This window comes from Bos javanicus, chromosome 8, assembly GCF_032452875.1.
Source record: "Bos javanicus breed banteng chromosome 8, ARS-OSU_banteng_1.0, whole genome shotgun sequence".
NCBI lineage: Eukaryota > Metazoa > Chordata > Mammalia > Artiodactyla > Bovidae > Bos > Bos javanicus.
Genome location: NC_083875.1, coordinates 73,846,936 through 73,864,388, shown reverse-complemented (window position 1 = coordinate 73,864,388; position 17,453 = coordinate 73,846,936). Strand labels below are relative to the sequence as shown.

The 17,453-nt window shown below is 42.2% G+C and overlaps 1 protein-coding gene across 1 annotated transcript in view; it reads left to right on the top strand.

Moving 5' to 3' along the window:
• EBF2 (EBF transcription factor 2) overlaps window positions 1–17,453 on the top strand; it is a 222,468-nt gene that overhangs the window by 163,554 nt on the left and 41,461 nt on the right. Inside the window, exons 8-10 of the mRNA XM_061425880.1 lie at window positions 9,275–9,392; window positions 10,950–11,080; window positions 12,008–12,134. Of these exons, the coding sequence (XP_061281864.1) occupies window positions 9,275–9,392; window positions 10,950–11,080; window positions 12,008–12,134 (376 nt within the window). The remainder of the gene's footprint in view (window positions 1–9,274; window positions 9,393–10,949; window positions 11,081–12,007; window positions 12,135–17,453) is intronic.

Genomic DNA, 17,453 nt, shown 5'->3' with positions numbered 1-17,453 from the left:
GCTTAGGGAAAGCTTGCTGTGGGTTACTTCAAGCTTTTGTCTGTGGGATGAATCTGTCCACCCCTCATCCCCTGCTTTTGATATCTCAAATGGGGACAGGAATTAGGGTTTAAGAATTTTGACCAGTTCACATAAGAAATGGGTTTTGAATTATTTGTGGGAGAAAATGGAGAGAAATAAAAGCAGGTTGTTGCCTCTATAACTCTTGGGAAATTCCATGTCAGACTTGAGCTGTGCGGTGCTTAGTTGCTTTGTCGTGTCTGACTCTACGACCCTATGGGCTGTAGCCTGCCAGGCTCCTCTGTCCATGGGATTTTGCAGGCAAGAATACTGGAGTGGGTTGCCATTTCCTCCTCTGGGGGATCTTCCCAACATTTTAAGAGACTCAAATCTGGGCACTAAAACCAACCCTTGAACATATTCCAGGACCATCAGATGCAGAACTTCCTGGAAAGGAAAGTTTTCTTAGTTTTGCAGTAAGAGTGCATAGATTCTTAAGCTTCTCATGGAGCCTACGTGTTCCTGGATTTTGATGGATACCAGGTGATTCACAAGGTCCCTGAGGACAGCATTTGGGGAAAAAGACTGGCCCAGCCAAATCAAGAACTGCATCGAATGTGTTAAGGCTCCTCTGTGGCTCTCAAAATGTTTGCCAGTAAAACACTGCCCTTGACCACAACCATCCCACTTGGTATACCTTTCCGATGGGAAAAGCAATGACCTCGATGGAATACAATGAGGTGAGGTGGATGTTGCAAGTATCAATATCTCTGGCCTTTGGGATGAAGGGAAATTTGGTTGTAAAGCAGGTTAACGACCTTTGGGCTTCCTGATGACCTAACAGGCAGGTTGAGGACTTCCTTAGTGGTGTAGTGGATAAGAATCTACTGCCAAAGCAGGGACACGGGTTTGATCCCTGTTCTGGAAAGATCCCACATGCTGCAGAGCAACTAAGCCTGTGTGTCACCACTACTGAGTCTGCACACCCTAGAGCCCACGAGCCGCAACTATTGAGCCTTTGTGCTGCAACTTCTGAAGCCCACCTGCCAAGATCCTGTGCTTCACCAAGAGAAGCCCAAGCACCACAGCTAGAAAGTCGCCCCTGATTTCCACAACTAGAGAAAGCCCGAGTGCAGCAATGAAGACTCAGTACAGCCTAAAGTAAATAAATAAAGCAGTGTGTAGATGTCGAAAAAAAAAGAAATAAAAAATGTTTAAAAAGCTGCCACTTGATGTCTGTACATATTCAACTGGGTTTTGTTTTGTTTTTTTTTTACAAGCAAGCTCTAAAAGGTGTCCATCCTAAGCCAAATTTGCCAAAATATGCCAGCAGAAATGTTCTTTGGCATATTGCCCCACTTAACGCCAATTAGAATTTTTTTTTGCCAGAATAATCTTTTCAGCAACCTTGAATTGCATAACAAGTTTTGCAACCCTTCAAGGCCCATCTCAGCTCTCATTTCCTTGATGAAAATGTTGGTTACTGCCCTCAGTGCTGGTTAATTTTCTTACCTTTGGACTCCTAGAGGATGCAGTGGCCACATAATTCAGTCCTCAATTATGTATTACCATATAGTAATACTTCCTGATTATGTGTAGTGTTTGCTCTTTTTTTTTTTTTTTAAAATATTTATTTATTTGGCTAGGCTGAGTCTTAAGTGCAGCCTGTGGGATCTTTGTTTCCCAACCAAGGATCAAACCTAGGCTCCTTGCTTTGGGAACTTGGAGTCTCAGCCACTGAACCATGGGGAAGTCCCAGTGTGGCATTTGTTCTGCTTTATTGATTGCATGCTTCCCTGGTGGCCGAGATGGTAAAGAATCCGCCTGCAATGCGGGAGATCTGGGTTCAACCTCTGGGTCGGGAAGATCTTCTGGGAAGGGAATGGCTACCCACTCCAGTATTCTTGCCTGGAGAATTCCATGGAGAGTGGAGCCTGGCAGGCTCCATGGGGTCACAAAGAGCTGGACATGACTGAGTGACTGACTCACATGGATCAGTTGCATAGTAAGCACTGTGAGGCAGTGACAGTGTTCTGTAGGCCTGCATTGCATGTGGCACAGTGCCTGGAAGGTCACAAAATGCCTCTGACTCACTGAAACACAGAGCTGTCTGGTGACTTCAGAACGTATCTTCTCAGTACTTAGGTCATGAATGCCATGGCCCCCCTCCCTGGCTGTGAGCAACTCCAGAACGCCCCACATCTGTCTCAACAGCAATCAACTTGGCGTTCTCTCGATTGCTACTTGATACTCAACTGAACAGAAAATGTAGCCTCGGGGAATATGAAACAACAGCAATTGCTAAGAATTCTGGGAATTCCTTTAAAAAAAAAAAAGATGACAGAATCCATACTTACGGGGTATGTAGGTGTTTAAAGGTAATTTTGGAGACTCTGGAGTCTAGTAACAAAGAAGAATCCGGGCTTTAAATCTGGCTTGAAAATATGATGTGTGCCAAGAATAAAAGGTAGAGGGAAACAACTTGCAGTAGCCAATTTGTTTGTTCTTTGCCTGGGTTGAATTATGGAGGCTTAGACAAAATTGTTTCATCAGATTCCCCTGGTCGAATGTGAGAATTCGCCAGGGTATAAAAACATCAATGGAGTATTTCTTCTCACAGTGTGGACTCCCAAATCTGATCGCCCACCACAGCCAGAAGCCTGTCTTGATTTTCTCTGTCCCTTTAATGGTCTCTGTGTCTCTTTCCTCCTTCCACAGGTGGAAAATAAAATCCCACATAATAGTTATGCTTTGGGAAAGCTGAAATAACATATAGAGCAACTGAACAGTTATAAGGGAAAAGCACATCATGAATTTAATTCCATTTCCAGATGTAAAATGTCATAAAGAATTTTTTTCCATGCTTGGCAAAATAACAGGAATTTTTGAGGCCATTTTATTTAGCTTGGTGGGTGCATGTTTATAAGTAGGTATCAGAGCCTTCCACTTCGAGTGGGCTATCAATGCTACATACTGTAACTTTACATAGATTAAACTACCATAGGCCCCCACCTTCAGCTAGAAGCTGCATGTTGTTATTATTGTTCGTTGCTAAGTCATGTCTGACTCTCTGAGACCCCATGAACTGTAGCCCACCAGGCTCCTCTGTCCATACCCTTGTTGAAATGGAGGGGAAATGTATCTGACTAATGGTAGAATCGGGTGTATTTTCAAAGCCAGAGCTCTGATCCATTCAGGGAGGTTTCCAGCCAACGTGATGATTCTCCAGCGACTTACAGAGATAGACACTGGGTTTCTCGTCTGTTTCAAAGAGCAGACCAGTTAATCATTCCACACATTTTTCATTTTGACTTCTCTTTTTCTTTTACCCTCTTGTGTGAGACTTAGGGTCTTTGTAGGAACACCTGGGTATGAGCTGAGAAAGCTTGGCTGGGAATAGGATTCAAGCTGATCTCTGACTCAACTCAATCATACAGTTACAGAGTTTTGAGAAGCATAGATTTTTTTTTTTTTTCAGTGTGATGTTCCAAAAATCCATAGACATTTCAGAGTGAGGTGTAAAAATAACTCTCTTTGTGACCCCATGGACTGCAGCCCGCCACTCTGTCCATGGGATTTTTTTCAGGCAGGAATACTGGAGTGGGTTGCCATTTCCTCCTCCAGGGGATCTTCCTTACCCAGGGATCAAACTGAGTCTTTTGAGTCTCCTGCATTGCCAGGCAGGTTCTGCACTGCCTGGGAGTGCCCAGAATAACCCAAGGGTGGGAGCAAATCAGGGTGGTAAAAATCCTGCTGTTACGTGATATCATTTCTGATACCAAAGGAACAGCTCCTCTATTGGAAAACTGGTTGTACAGGCAGATTAACAGATGGGCCCACCAAAAGGGTAACTCCCACCATGGCCTGTTTTAGGCAGGAAGGAGCTCTTTACAACTCAGCTCCTTTGCATAAATTATTAGAGTAGGGGTCACAGGATTGCTCTTGGATGATGAGAAGAAAAATATAATGTGAGAAAGCCATCCATTTTCTTGAGAACTTTGAGTGGTCTGCTAACACAGTTATAGCTTTTGTTCTTACATTACCTTTTTTTTTTTTTTAAGGGGAGACACAAACGTTTTACTGATGTTTCCATTTCTGTATATTCAGCTAAAACTCCCATTTAATTGGATGATTCAAAATGGAATCTGTACTGTCACTGTGCCAACTGCTCCAGTTGGTTCCTATTTATTGATCTGGTCTCACTAAAAATGAGAGATGGCGCTAAGCAAAAATAAGGAATGGCAAAATGTGGAAAGTTACTCTCGCTGTAAAAAAATGAAAGTGATTTCTGTTGATCCCTATTTCTCCTTCTCGGCACCTTGACTGAAAGCAACCGAGTCTTAAATGATATTTGTGTGAATGTTGCTATTTAGTCGCTAAGTCGTGTCTGACACTTTTGCAACCTCATGGACCGTAGGCCAACCGGCCCCTCTGTCCATGGGATTTCCCAGGCAAGAATACTGGAGTGAGTTGCCGTTTTCTTCTCCAGGGGATCTTCCCAATCCAGGGATTGAATCCAAGTCTCCTGCATTGGCAGGCAGGTTCTTTACCACCGAGCCACCCAGGAAACCCGTTTGCATGAACATCATTAGTTATTGTTTATGTGTTGAGTTGAAGCGTGCCAGTGGAGGACAGCCAGCACCTACAATGCTTAGTTTTCAGATCTGCAGGCCTTCCTACTGGAGCTTTGAGTTGAAATACAGATACACTGACTCTGAGAAACAAATGAAAGCTGTCACTGGTGTCAACAGCAAAAGCCGGAGGTCCATCCCATACAAATTATGGACATCTGTATTCCTAATTGTCATCCTTTTGGACCGTGCCAGTGAAACAGCAATGCCAAGAGAGTCTGAGAGCTTTAGAAAAACCAGGTATAAGGTTTAGGTGATAGGAGACATTGATGAGACCGAGAAGACCTTTTGGAAGGAATTCTATCCATGTGTTTGTTAAAATACTCGAGATTTTCTAGTTTCAGGTACCTCCTAATGGCACGCTTTGTCAATACTCCACTTGCTACTTCTAAGACAGATCAGTTTATGATCTTAGAAGAACAAGTGGTATGGATGATTCTAGGATCAGAAGATCGTTGGCAAAGATGCCTACAAATAGTTAACAAGGTAATGGTAAGAAATGTTGACCTTGATTTGTTTGGCTAAGATGTAAAGATTTTTGAAGGTCAAAGGTGTCCTTGTGTAGTGTTTTGGAGTCTAACTGTGTCTGACCCTCTAACATTAAGCTGCTGTGGCCTGCAGTTTTGAAGAGTGAAGCAAACCAGGGGGAAAGGGAGAAGGGGGAGAGAACAGGAAATGGAGTGAGGTGTTTCAGGAAGTTGTCAGGGGTTGACTGATTGATTCCAGATGGGAAAGGTCAGCCTTCATGACCCAGGAAATACTCACTGGGGGAAAGAAGTTGGCTTGTGGAAGGGGAAGGCCTGGGAGGGAGACGATGCTGGAATGCACAGTCCACTTCCTTCAGTCTTCAAACATTTAGAAACTTTAACTTCTCTGAATAGAATAATATCGGTGTTGTCATCATTCATCAGAAAACAGTGAAGGAAGTTAAATTGGAAGCTTTGAGTGTACCAAATGTATCTTTGCCTCCCTCATGTATTTCGTTCTTTCAGAAGGAGAAGGAATGCATGGAAAAGTCAGTATTTGTGTGTGTCTCCACGTACAAGAACAACAACCATTCCTTAAAAGAAAAAAAAAGAACAACAACCAAATATGTCTGGTTTCACATGATGGAGTTTGTGTATCAAATCCTTTACATTTTGCAAATTCAGTTAAATTGGCAGCCCTTCCTAGATACCTCACTGTCTTAAGATATTTAGAATATTAAAAACGGGGACTCGCCTCATATCGATATATATACAGCCACACGCACATACATTTGGACATAATTTAAAATCTTGTAATAAATTTTGCAGACACTGAAATAATTCAGGTTAATTCCCTTGCTGTCAGGAGAGGCCAGCGCTAGCCAGCAAGAGATTAAAATTTATTTCCATTGTTAATAGAAAATAATGAAGTGCATCTGAACCATCAGGGTATGTCATTCGGGAAATGTTCTCTTTGGAACTGAGTCTCACTCCACCCAAATGGACAATGATGAAATCAGCTGGCTCAAAAAAGCCCCATATTTTGTGGCAGGAATGCACAAGGAGCATGAACGTACAGTATAACAAGGAGCCTGTGGAATGAATTAAAGCGGTCTTGGGGAGAATGCTCTTCATGTCCACATAATCCTCACCTGGGCGGGCATTCCCCTCCTTGTGCCCAGCACAGCTCATTAGCAGTGAAAGCCTGAAGTACCCTCTGTTTTTTTTTCTCCCCCAACAGATGAGAGCAATGTCCATTCACACACACAATTTATAAAATTGATCCGATTCCTCATTTTTTCCCTCCATCTTCTCCTATTATTTTCAGAGGGTAAACAGAGACAGAGGTGGTTGCTTTCAGCCTTCGTGCTCATCTTAACTCAGGGAACCAGGAGACCCTCGGCTCCTCCCTCCCTTTGACTGCGACGCCACCCTCTGCTCTGCTGAAAGGCCCTGTAAGAGTATGTGCCTTATGTCCTGGCAGAAAGTGATGCAGGTCTCTGCCTTATGGTGGCCACTGCATGATAGGAACTTTCTGGAAGGCCTTTCCCCAGACTCTTAATATGTTAACAAGGACACAATTGAAAACAGATTTGGAGGTAGACGGCTGCATCCCTGAATTGTGAGCAATTACACTGATAGTAATTTTCTGAATGACTATGGAGGCTCCTTTAAGTTCTGATTTCACAGTGAGCAGGGCCATGAAACAGGTAGTGAATTCACTAGTGGAGAAGCTAAGTGTGGGAGACACACTCGTCGACTAGGAACACATCGTTCTGTGGTCTTACAGTCTCCAAGGCCTGATGTAATAATACCCGATATATAGCAGACAGTGACCACTGCGTCTAAGTTAATAAATGCAGCCCACTGTGTCCATGTAAAAACTTCTGAATGCCACTGTCATGCTCGTGGCACCAGGCTAGGTGACATACTTTGTGGGCTCATAGTTTTAAGGGTTCTTCCAAATCCTTATTATATTACAATATATATAAAAAATTTTTACTTCATTGTACATCAGAAACTAACACAGTATTGTAAGCAACTATACCTCAATTGAAAAAAAAAAAGATGCCATCTGAAATCCTATTTGAGGTTAAAAAAAAATCAGGAGAGTATTGCTTGGAAAAGTGTATTGGGTAGGACGGACTGAAAGGAGGCCCAAATAACTTTCTGGGGAGACAGAAATGTTTTATATTGTGATATGGTGTGGATTACCTGGGTATATCCATTTATCAAAATTGTACAGTAATTGCATGTAAATTTCACTTAAAAAAAGACTCATTATGTTTATTTTGTTCGTTTCAAATAATTCATGGTAAAGAGATGTGACATGCCATTGAGTGAATCTTGTTTTGTATTAATATAAAATATTACCTCTTAAGAAGTAAGGCAAGGTCCAGGTTTGTCCCCTCTCTATTTAATAAGTAAGGAAGTGTGTGCTAAGTTGCTTCAGTCGTGTCCAACTCTTTGTGACCATGTGAACTGTAGCCCACCAGGCTCCTCTGTCCATGGGATTCTCCAGGCAAGAATATTGGAGTGGGTTGCCATACCCTTCTCCAGGGGATCTTCCCGACCCAGGGGTTGAACCTGGGTCTCCTGCGTCTCCTGCATTGCAGGCAAACTCTTCAAGGGTGGGCAAAAAATTCCAAGTAGAGTATCAGCGAGTTTAATTTGGGAGTGGACATATCTATTTAATCTCTTTCCTCAGATATATATATATATATATATATACTTGAGTATGTATATAAGAAGTTCCTTTCTCAAACACAAAGAATTGCCACATGTAACTAACAAGTGACTCACCTTCCTGGGTCAGTAAGTAGGTGGTGGATATGCCCAAGTCCATGCATTTCTGCTGTGTTTTCCCACTGCTCCAGCCTTGACTGATCACCACCTCTTTGAATTTCCCTTGCACCCTGATCTGCAGCACGCACAGAGAACTCAGTCCGACCTCATTCTATGTGCTGCTTGTTTTACTTGTTCGCCATGCTCCTCCAGCATGAAAGTAAGCTCTGAGGGTAGGGACCATGCCTTGTGGGGGTTAATTCCCCCTCCTGGAACCTTCTCTTGCCCCAGAGCTTAGACTATTGGAGGGGCTCCATGAGTAAAGTTCTGTGTCCTGTTGACTGGTCAAACAAGGCGGGAGTAAGGCCACGAGGATAGGAACTCATCCATGAATGTTTCACATGTATTTTCTCATTTTATTCTTCTTTTATCTCATTCAGCCCTCAAGATAGGCAATGTTGTATATGTTTTACAGACTGGGAAGTGGAGATCCAAAAAGGTTAAATAATCCATCTATATAGTCCGTGGAATTCTCCAGGCCAGGATACTAGAGTGGGTTGCCATGCCCTTCTCCAGGGGATCTTCCCAACCCAGGGATTGAACCCAGGTCTCACACATTGCAGACAGATTCTTTACTGTCTGAGCCACCAGGGAAGCCCAAGTAATCCATCAGAGGTTCTCAATTGGAAGGAGCAGGCATGGGATTTGGATTCAGTTCTCTTTGACTGCAAATCCACACCCTTCCACTATGCCACACCCATCTCTTCCCTTTCATCTGGTTAGATACTAAATGTCCTACATTTTCAACACTGAATTCCGCAACTTTACTTTCTCACCCAAAGTCTGAGCATCTTAGTCGCTGCTGTCTGGTGTGGGAGAAACCAGATATAGCTCATCAGGCAGTACATGCATGATGAGTACTGCCCAGCACTACTTGAGCACATGTCAGATGTTCAAGAACCCACTACTGAGAGATGACCTCCCAGCTGGTGTTTCCATCTTAGCTTCCCAATCAGACACAATCAGCTCCTTGTTGTGACTGCAGCCCGAGGGTCACCTGGGAATGATGGTCCAAGTCCTTTGATTGGGATGAAGTTTCTAGAAGCTATGGGCAGATTGCCAACTTCCCCACTTCCTCACCTGGGCATAGTTTGAGCACAAATAGGTGACAACACATGGGTGAAGGGTGGCCTCTTTTTCCATAATGCTTTGCCATTGTTACAGGAGGAGGAGAACCCATTCAGATGCCAAGAGCAGGGCTTGTCCCTAAATTCTGGTCCATCTCTCATTAGCCACATGGAAGTGTGACGAAACAGTTTTGTGACTTTTATGACTTACTGAGAAATTAACTCAACCCCTTCCCCCCCCATCCTTTTTCCTTGAAATCTGCAGGTCGTATTGTCAACAACAGTGAATGTGGATGGACATGTGCTGGCTGTTTCTGACAACATGTTTGTTCACAACAATTCGAAGCATGGACGGAGAGCCAGAAGGCTGGACCCATCGGAAGGTAGGGCTGTGCTTTCCGGAGGGACTGAGCCTGGCAGACAAATGACGCTCTTCACAAATTTTTCCTGGTTTGAATGTGAAATTGATGTCTCTGAGTAGGAGTGGAGAATGTCCGCAAGACTGAGTGGATTTTAAAATTTAAAATGAAGCTGTAAACATTGACTTCTTCCTGCTCTGTTATGACCCCCCCACATCTCACAGCCAGTATTCAGGCCCTTGCCACTCTCTGGCTCTCTCATTCAGTTCTGTCAGTTTTTCTTTCTCTCTCTCTCTTTATTTTTTTGCTAGATGGGCATTTCAGGCAAATGTAGTGCTATGACATCTTAGTTAAACAGGAACATTACCATGCCAGACATGTATGAATAAGTGTCAGATGTGCGCTTAAACAGATTGTGGGCAAAACAAAACAATGTGCAGAATGAAACTGACACTAATTGATTTTTGTTTGCTTGGACAAGAAAAAATCATGGTCTGCTCTGGGTAATTTTTCCAAGTGCATTAAAGTAATTAGGAATACCGGTAACAGTTAAACTTCAAGTTGTCCGAAAAATTAAAGTATATCAAGGAAGATAACTGACAAACCTAAGCAAATCCCATCCAAGTTCTTTTTTGTGTACGCTCCCCAACTCATTGGTGTAAGAAGCTCTTGTAATACAGAATGAATGGCTAAGTGAGGCTCCTATTTTTGTGTATTGTCTTGCTGTATACTGCCCACCAGCCCCCACCCCAACTCAGCCCTTAAAATGTGTCTTGTATCATTTCAAATAGGAATTAATGAACTGAAAGAAAATGATTGAATCAGTAAAGAATTTGGAGTGGTGTTAATTCTCCCGCAGCGGGCACTGAAAGGGGAGAAGAAAATCCCAGGGTTCAGAACTAGGAACCCATCCAGTTTCTTTTGACTGATTGGATGTGATTGACTGGCTGTTCAAAGGGGGCTCATGTTTTTGGAGTCCTGCCAAAGTTCTCCTCCACCTCTGACCCTGTCAGCTCTGGAAATGGAGTGATGGATTGACTTTAGTTATGGCCTGAAAACCATATTGGGTTCCTGTTGGGATGTAAAGTCCAGAGGCCTCGAACATATGGAAGAAGGGAGGGAAAATCCTTCCTACAAAGTTAGGAAAGTGATTAGAAATTGTCTCTTGATAGCGCCAGAGAAAAAAAAGAGTCTTCAACTATGGTAGATTTTACTTTTTCCTTCTTTCTCTAGCACATTAACAGACCTTGTAAATCTTAACATCTTGAGGCAGAGGAGGTGGGGAGAGAAAAGGGATTTACACATTTCCAGTGTGATCAACTTATAAAATATGGGGAAAAACAACAGAGTTTTAAAAACACCCTTTGCACAATTAGCTAAGTGTTTTCATATATAGTGGTCAACTCATTAGGCTTTAATGACCTGGTGAAAACCAACAACCAATTAGGGAATGACGGCAAGTCAGCAAAGCTCAACTTGAACTTCTTAGATAACCAAGAGCTTTCAAGAGCAGTCAGTCCCCGAACTCCAAACTTCAACCACCAAAAGACAGACTTGACTTTTTCTTTCCTATCTTTTTAGCAACTCCATGCATCAAAGCCATTAGCCCAAGTGAAGGCTGGACCACTGGAGGAGCCATGGTCATCATTATTGGGGACAACTTCTTTGATGGCCTCCAAGTGGTGTTTGGGACCATGCTTGTATGGAGTGAGGTAGGCAAAGGCAACTCACTTCCCTGATTTCCTTTGTTTTGATCTGGGGAAATTAGTAATTCTGCAATGTCAGCAACACGAACACACACACACACACACACACACACACACACACTACTGAGTACCTATTATAAGTGGGGTACTGGGATTAAAAGACATGTAAGCCACAATTTCCTGCAGGCATGGATCCCTTAAAAAGAAATATTCACTGTAATAAGTATTGTTTATAATTGTGAAAAATTAGAAATTGGCTAGACATTGGGTACTAGGAGAATGGTTAAATAAATAAAGTATCATCATTTACTTTAAAATTATATTTGAAAGATTTCTAATTACACAGGAAAAGGGAACATGCTTACAATATAATGCTAAATGAAAAAAATCAGGACAACAGTATCTATGGATGTAAAATGTGATTATATAACACATCCTTAGATAAGTACTGGAAATGTGCCAAAGATGAATAATGGCTATCTCTGGGTTATGCAATGGTAACATTTTTTTATTTTTCTCTAGTTTCCAATTTTTCTACTGTGATGAGAAAGAAACAAGACAAGTTACAAAAAGATATATAACAGTGCTAAGTTGGATATGGAAATTGCCAAATCCATCTGTGAGGTCATGGCAGTGTAGGAATTGGGGGAGGGAATGACTACACGGATGGGGGTTAGGTGGACACAGGAGGTTGGGGGCGGGTACTTGAGCTGGGCTAATAGGAAGGGAAGGATAAACAGGTTGGATTGAAAGGTAATTCCAGGGTAGGAGGCAGAAGCACTTGAGACACAGGGACAGGGTGTTCATGGCACAAGGGGTGCCGTGAGTGCACCAGGTTGCCCTGGGAGACAGCAGTGCACGAGGCTTCTGTGTTCAGTATATCCGTGGTAATGTATACTAAATACTTTATTTCCCTGCCTATTCATTCCTCAGCTAATAACTCCTCATGCCATCAGAGTTCAGACTCCTCCTCGGCACATCCCTGGGGTCGTAGAAGTGACATTGTCTTACAAATCCAAACAGTTCTGCAAAGGAGCTCCAGGGAGGTTCATTTACACAGGTGGGTAAGAAAATTATTCCAAGGGAGAGTGGTTCCTGGTTCACTTTTGCTCTGGTTCCCAGCCTATCCACTTTATAATCATTCTAAGGTTTATAGGTCTTTCTACTGGAGTGGCAAGAGTGGGCTGGGTCATAGGCATTGAAAGGGGATGTGTTGATCTAATGCTGTGTTTTATGTAAGCAGTTTCTGCACAGTCTGGGAAATGGTCATGGCAGCTCATTTCAGGATTCCATCCTTATGAATTTAACTCAGCTGGAACCATGCTAGAATAGACTTTTGTCCAAACAAATCAGATAAAATATTTGACAGAGTTGCTGGCTATAACGAAATTTTCTTGAAAAGGATTCAGGAAAGTTGCCTAATGATGCTGCAGAGGGATTCAAATTATATTAAAACTTTATGAAAGTAGAAATGATCTAATTGGTTCAATATTTATTGAACGCCTACATTGTATCTACTACTTTTTTCCAGGTGGAAGGTACAATAACATAGAAGACATGGTCCCTATTTGGAAATTTAGAAACTATTGGAGAAGGCAACAGAGCAGCTGGCGAATTAAGAGTGTTCAAATTGTTTAGTATTTCCAAAGAATGGAATATGAATTTCACAAAAAGGGAGTTTACTATGAACTAGAGTAGAGGGATGGGGTTCAAGGAGGAGATGATACTGAAGACCATTTTTAAGGATGGGAGGATTTGGATAGGCAAAGAGAAAAAGGAAGCGTGTTCCTCCTATGGGAGTCTTAAGTGCAAAGACGCAGAGGATGAGGTGAGTTGATGTCTGGAGGAAAGAAAAAGCTGGTTCAACAGCTGTGGGGATCCATGCAATGGAACTTAGACTAGAACTTAGCTAGGCAGAGCAGGAAAGGAAACCTGAGTTAGTTGGGGAACAGCTGAAGGCAGGGAGACCCGCTAGAATATTGCTGTTTAGTCCCTAAGTCGTGTCTGACTCTTTTGCGACCCCATCGACTGTAGCCCGTCAGGCTCCTCTGTCTATGGATTCTCCAGGCAAAGAATACTGGAGTGGGTTGCCATTTCCTCCTCCAGGGGATCTTCCTGACCCTGGAATTCAACCTGCTTTTTGTGCATTGGCAGACAGATTCTTTACCACTGAGCCACCAGGGAAGTCAGAATATTGTTACTCTGAACAAAAAAATAAGAGGTATAGGGAAAGAAGTATAGAAATCATCAAGAAAATATACCTGACCTGTTATAAATTTCTAATAATATTATTTTATAGTGTTTTCTTCCTCATTTGGACTTAGCCTCCTATTATTATTTAAGTGTAAATTGTTTGATTAGCAATCAATTAGGAGTAGAAGGAAAAGGATGATTTTAGGTATATGTTTAACATTTTGTTATTGAGTTTTCTCTCCTGAGATAGGCATGTCTTGGTTGGGTTACTTGCAATAAAATATTTATAAAATATTTACTATTCTAGCTCCCAAAGGGATACAGCTTTTTCAGTCATTCAAATGGACATTTACTACATGCCTACCGTGGGCTAGCACAGTTCTAGGCTCTGGGATATAAAAGTGGGCAAGATAAAGCCCTCCATCTTAATAAACCTTGCCTACTATAGACAGAGACAGTCAACATAGAACATACATGATATAATTTCAGACAATGATAAGGAAGGGATAGAGAATGAGGGAGGGTCTCTCTGAGAAAGGAACATTGAGCAGAGACGTGTTTTGAAGTGAAGTGAAGTCTCTCAGTCGTGTCTAACTCTTTGTGACCCCATGGACTGTAGCCTGCCAGACACCTCCTGGGATTTTTCAGGCAAGAATACTGGAATGGGTTGCCATTTCCTTCCCCAGGGGATCTTCCCGACCCAGGGATCGAACCCAGGTCTCCTGCATTGCAGGCAGACTCTTTTACCATTTGAGCCATCAGGGAATCCCAAGATACGTGTCGCAGGTGTGGAAATCTGTCCCCACCCCCCTTATCTCTTTGACCTCCTCTCCTGTCCATTCACATTTCCTCTGTCCCTAGGCCTCCTCAGGGCTGTGTTTTCTGTGTGGTTCACCATTGTTAGCTAGAATAGCACCTGGCAGTCAATGGGTTGGGGGCAAATGTCCTAGACAGAGAAAAGATGACAGTCTGAGAGGCAGGGATAAGCCTGGCATCATTGGGGAAGAGCAAGAATGCCAGTGTGGCTGGAGTGGAGTCAATGGGAGATGAGGTGGGAAAGGCAGGTAGGACAAGGGGTTTGCATGGGAAAACTCTGAGGATGCCAAACAAGGGAGTAGTCAGCGTTTAGATGGGATTTAAAGCCACTGGGCTGGATGAGAGGCCGTGGAAAGGAGTATAGCTACAAGATGGAAGAGGTCTAAAGATGGCAGGTGCATCAGAAGCGCTAAGTGTAGGGCTCAGGAAAACAAGGAGGAGCCTGTGAAGGACACAGAAATGGAGTGGTCAGTGGGTAGGATGAAACAGGAGCTTGGACTGTCCCTGGAGTCAGGTGAGGAATGGATTTCATTTCACACATAGAGTTTTGCTTTCTCAAATGCACCCACTGTAATATGGATGACAGGTCTGCCCTGTAAAGTGATAGGCAGGATGAATAAAAACTGCATTGCAATTAATCCTCAATTCTCTTCCGAAGTAACAAACAAGCAATACTCAGTGGGGCTATAGATGTTTGGGGCCATATGTGTTTACATGTGCATATGTGTGTGTCTGTGTAAATGTATAACATTCCTTCAAAAGCAGAGGTTGTCATCCTTGGTCGCACTTTAATGCATCAGTGCTCAGTCTGGATCCCAGACTAATTAAATCTGAAGTTCTGAAGATAGGACCCAGGTAACCATGTAATCTATATATTCAATAAACAAACATCAGCTCTAAATTATCACTCAAGGCACAAAGTCAGTAATATCAGTGTTCCTCTAGCAGCTTACAGTTCTAGATAGAGAGAGAGAGAGACACCTGTAGATTATAATAGTCATGCTGAGTCCTAAAAGAGATATAAATCCAAAAGGGGCTATAGGAGCACTGAGCAGGGGTGGCCCACTTTGGGAAACCAAGGAAGGCTTTCTGGAGGAGCTGACCATAGAGTGACATTTCAAAAGTAAAGAAGGAACTTGCCAGACAGAATAGAGGAGCCTAAATGATTCACAGAAAACACAGTGCTTGGTTTAAAAAAAAGAAAAGGAGCCCACACAGTAGTAAAGATAATAGATTTTATGTTACCTGTAAATCTAATTTTAAAGATAATAAGACATCAAAGAACACTGGATCAAACTCCATCTGTTGCAGATGAGAAAGCTAAGACCCAGGGAGAAATGACTTGCCTGTTCAATTCAAGGTGGAGTCAGAACAAGGACTCAGGTCTCTGGCTATCCTGCCTGCTGACCTATGTTTAGCAATGCAGTGTTGGCACATCATAGGGTAGCAAGGAGTAGGACATGACTGAAGTGACTTAACATGCATGCACATCAGCAAAGAGTTCTGTTTTCCTTATGTGCTGAGACATGGTTGACTTATTCCTAAAGCAAGCATCAATTGAACATGCCCCGCGTTGGTCTGTTGTATTTGCTGATTTCCATGGTGCAGGTACTGTCACCAGGGCTGATTTCAAACTACCAATATGACATCAGCTGGCTCACAGCATTCCTGAAAAGTCAACAACCTGCTCTCACAAAATGGTACAAGCCAGGTATAGAACACCTGTGCATGGAAAGCGTTTGACATAGAGAGTAGCTATAGCTTATTATTGGAAAGGTGTGTATTATTAGTATTATTAGTGTTATCATCATGGAGGCTGACTTGAACAAGCAATTACAAATGTGATGAGTGATAGAGGATGCTGGGGATATATATCAGAGGAATCTTAAGCCAATGGAGAAGGTTAAGGACAGTTCAAACACAGGAAACAGTACGTGCAAAGGCCCTGGGGTGGGAAAGAATGTGGGATGTATTTGACGGTAACTAGGAACGGGGAAGAAAGAATGTGAAAGAGAGGTTGGGTTCAAACTGGAAGAGAGGTTGAACCTGCTTGTTTGGCTGCATCCCAAGTGCCATGGGGAGCTATTGGAATAGTTTAAAGCTGGGAGTGCCATGGTCAGATTTGCCTTTTCAAGGAGCCTTTTAGCTGCAGCAGAGAGAATGGTTTGGAACCTAGGATGGATTCAGGGAGGTCAGTTTGAGGCCAGTGTGGTGGCCCCAGCCAGAAACGATGGCAGCTTGGACTGGAGTGCCGGTGGTGGGGACAGGCAGAAGTGGATGAAATTTAGGAGGTAGCACTGACGGGACTTGATGATTGATTGGATGGGGTGAAGGTTGGGGAAGGAAAGGGAGGGAGTGACTCAGGTTTCAGGTTTGAAAAATTGGGTGGGTATAGCTTAGAAAGTGATTTTTTAAAAAGGTATAAAGTGCTGAGGGAGTTCAGAGGAAGGACAAAATACTTCCAGCTGGTGGAGAGGTGGGAAGATTTAATATTGTAAAGATGTCAATTAATGAATAAATTTAACACAATGCCAATCAAAGGACCAACAAAATGTTTGGGGAAAACTTTACAAAAGTTCACCTGCAAAAATAAAGGTGCTAAAATAGGACCCCTCATTTTGAAAAATGAGAGGGCTTTGCCCTACCAGACTTTAAAACCTATGTTAAGTTTCGGTAATTAGAAGAATATGGGGTTTTGCAGGAACACACAGAAATGTCATGCAACAGAAGAAAACACTTAAAAATAAACAGTTTTTGTGCACACAACTAGTACAAATACAGAAGTATTTGTATGGGTGAGGAGACATCTCAAGTCAAAATGGAAAATATGGAATTTTTAACAAATGGTGTGGGGCCAACTAATTAAGCATTTTAAAAAGTTATATATCTAATTTCATATCACAAAATGAAGCATACTTGAATTAAATATTTTAATTAAATGTAGGCATTAATTAAATTTTTTTAATGTAGGCATTTAAAAAAATTATTATACTTGAGCCTTGCTAAAAGCTTGATCCCAAAGACAGAAACCACTGAGCATAAATATGTGATTACATGAAAAGAAAATGTTTGCATGTCTAAGTTTCAATTATTAAATCAAAAAGATAAGGACAAACTGAAACCATATTTGTTATCTATGACATATTATCCTACACATAAAAAATTCATTTACTTGTTGAGCAAAGTTCATTTTATGCCTACTCTTTGTCAGCCACTACATTATACATTATGGATAAACAAGTGAATGTTAGAGGTCTTATAAATTAAGGGGGAAAAACTCTCTAAAAGCTAGTAAGGAACATCAGGAGTTAATTCAGGAAGGAATATAATCAAGCAATAAACATGTTTGTAAAAATCCTAACCACATTAA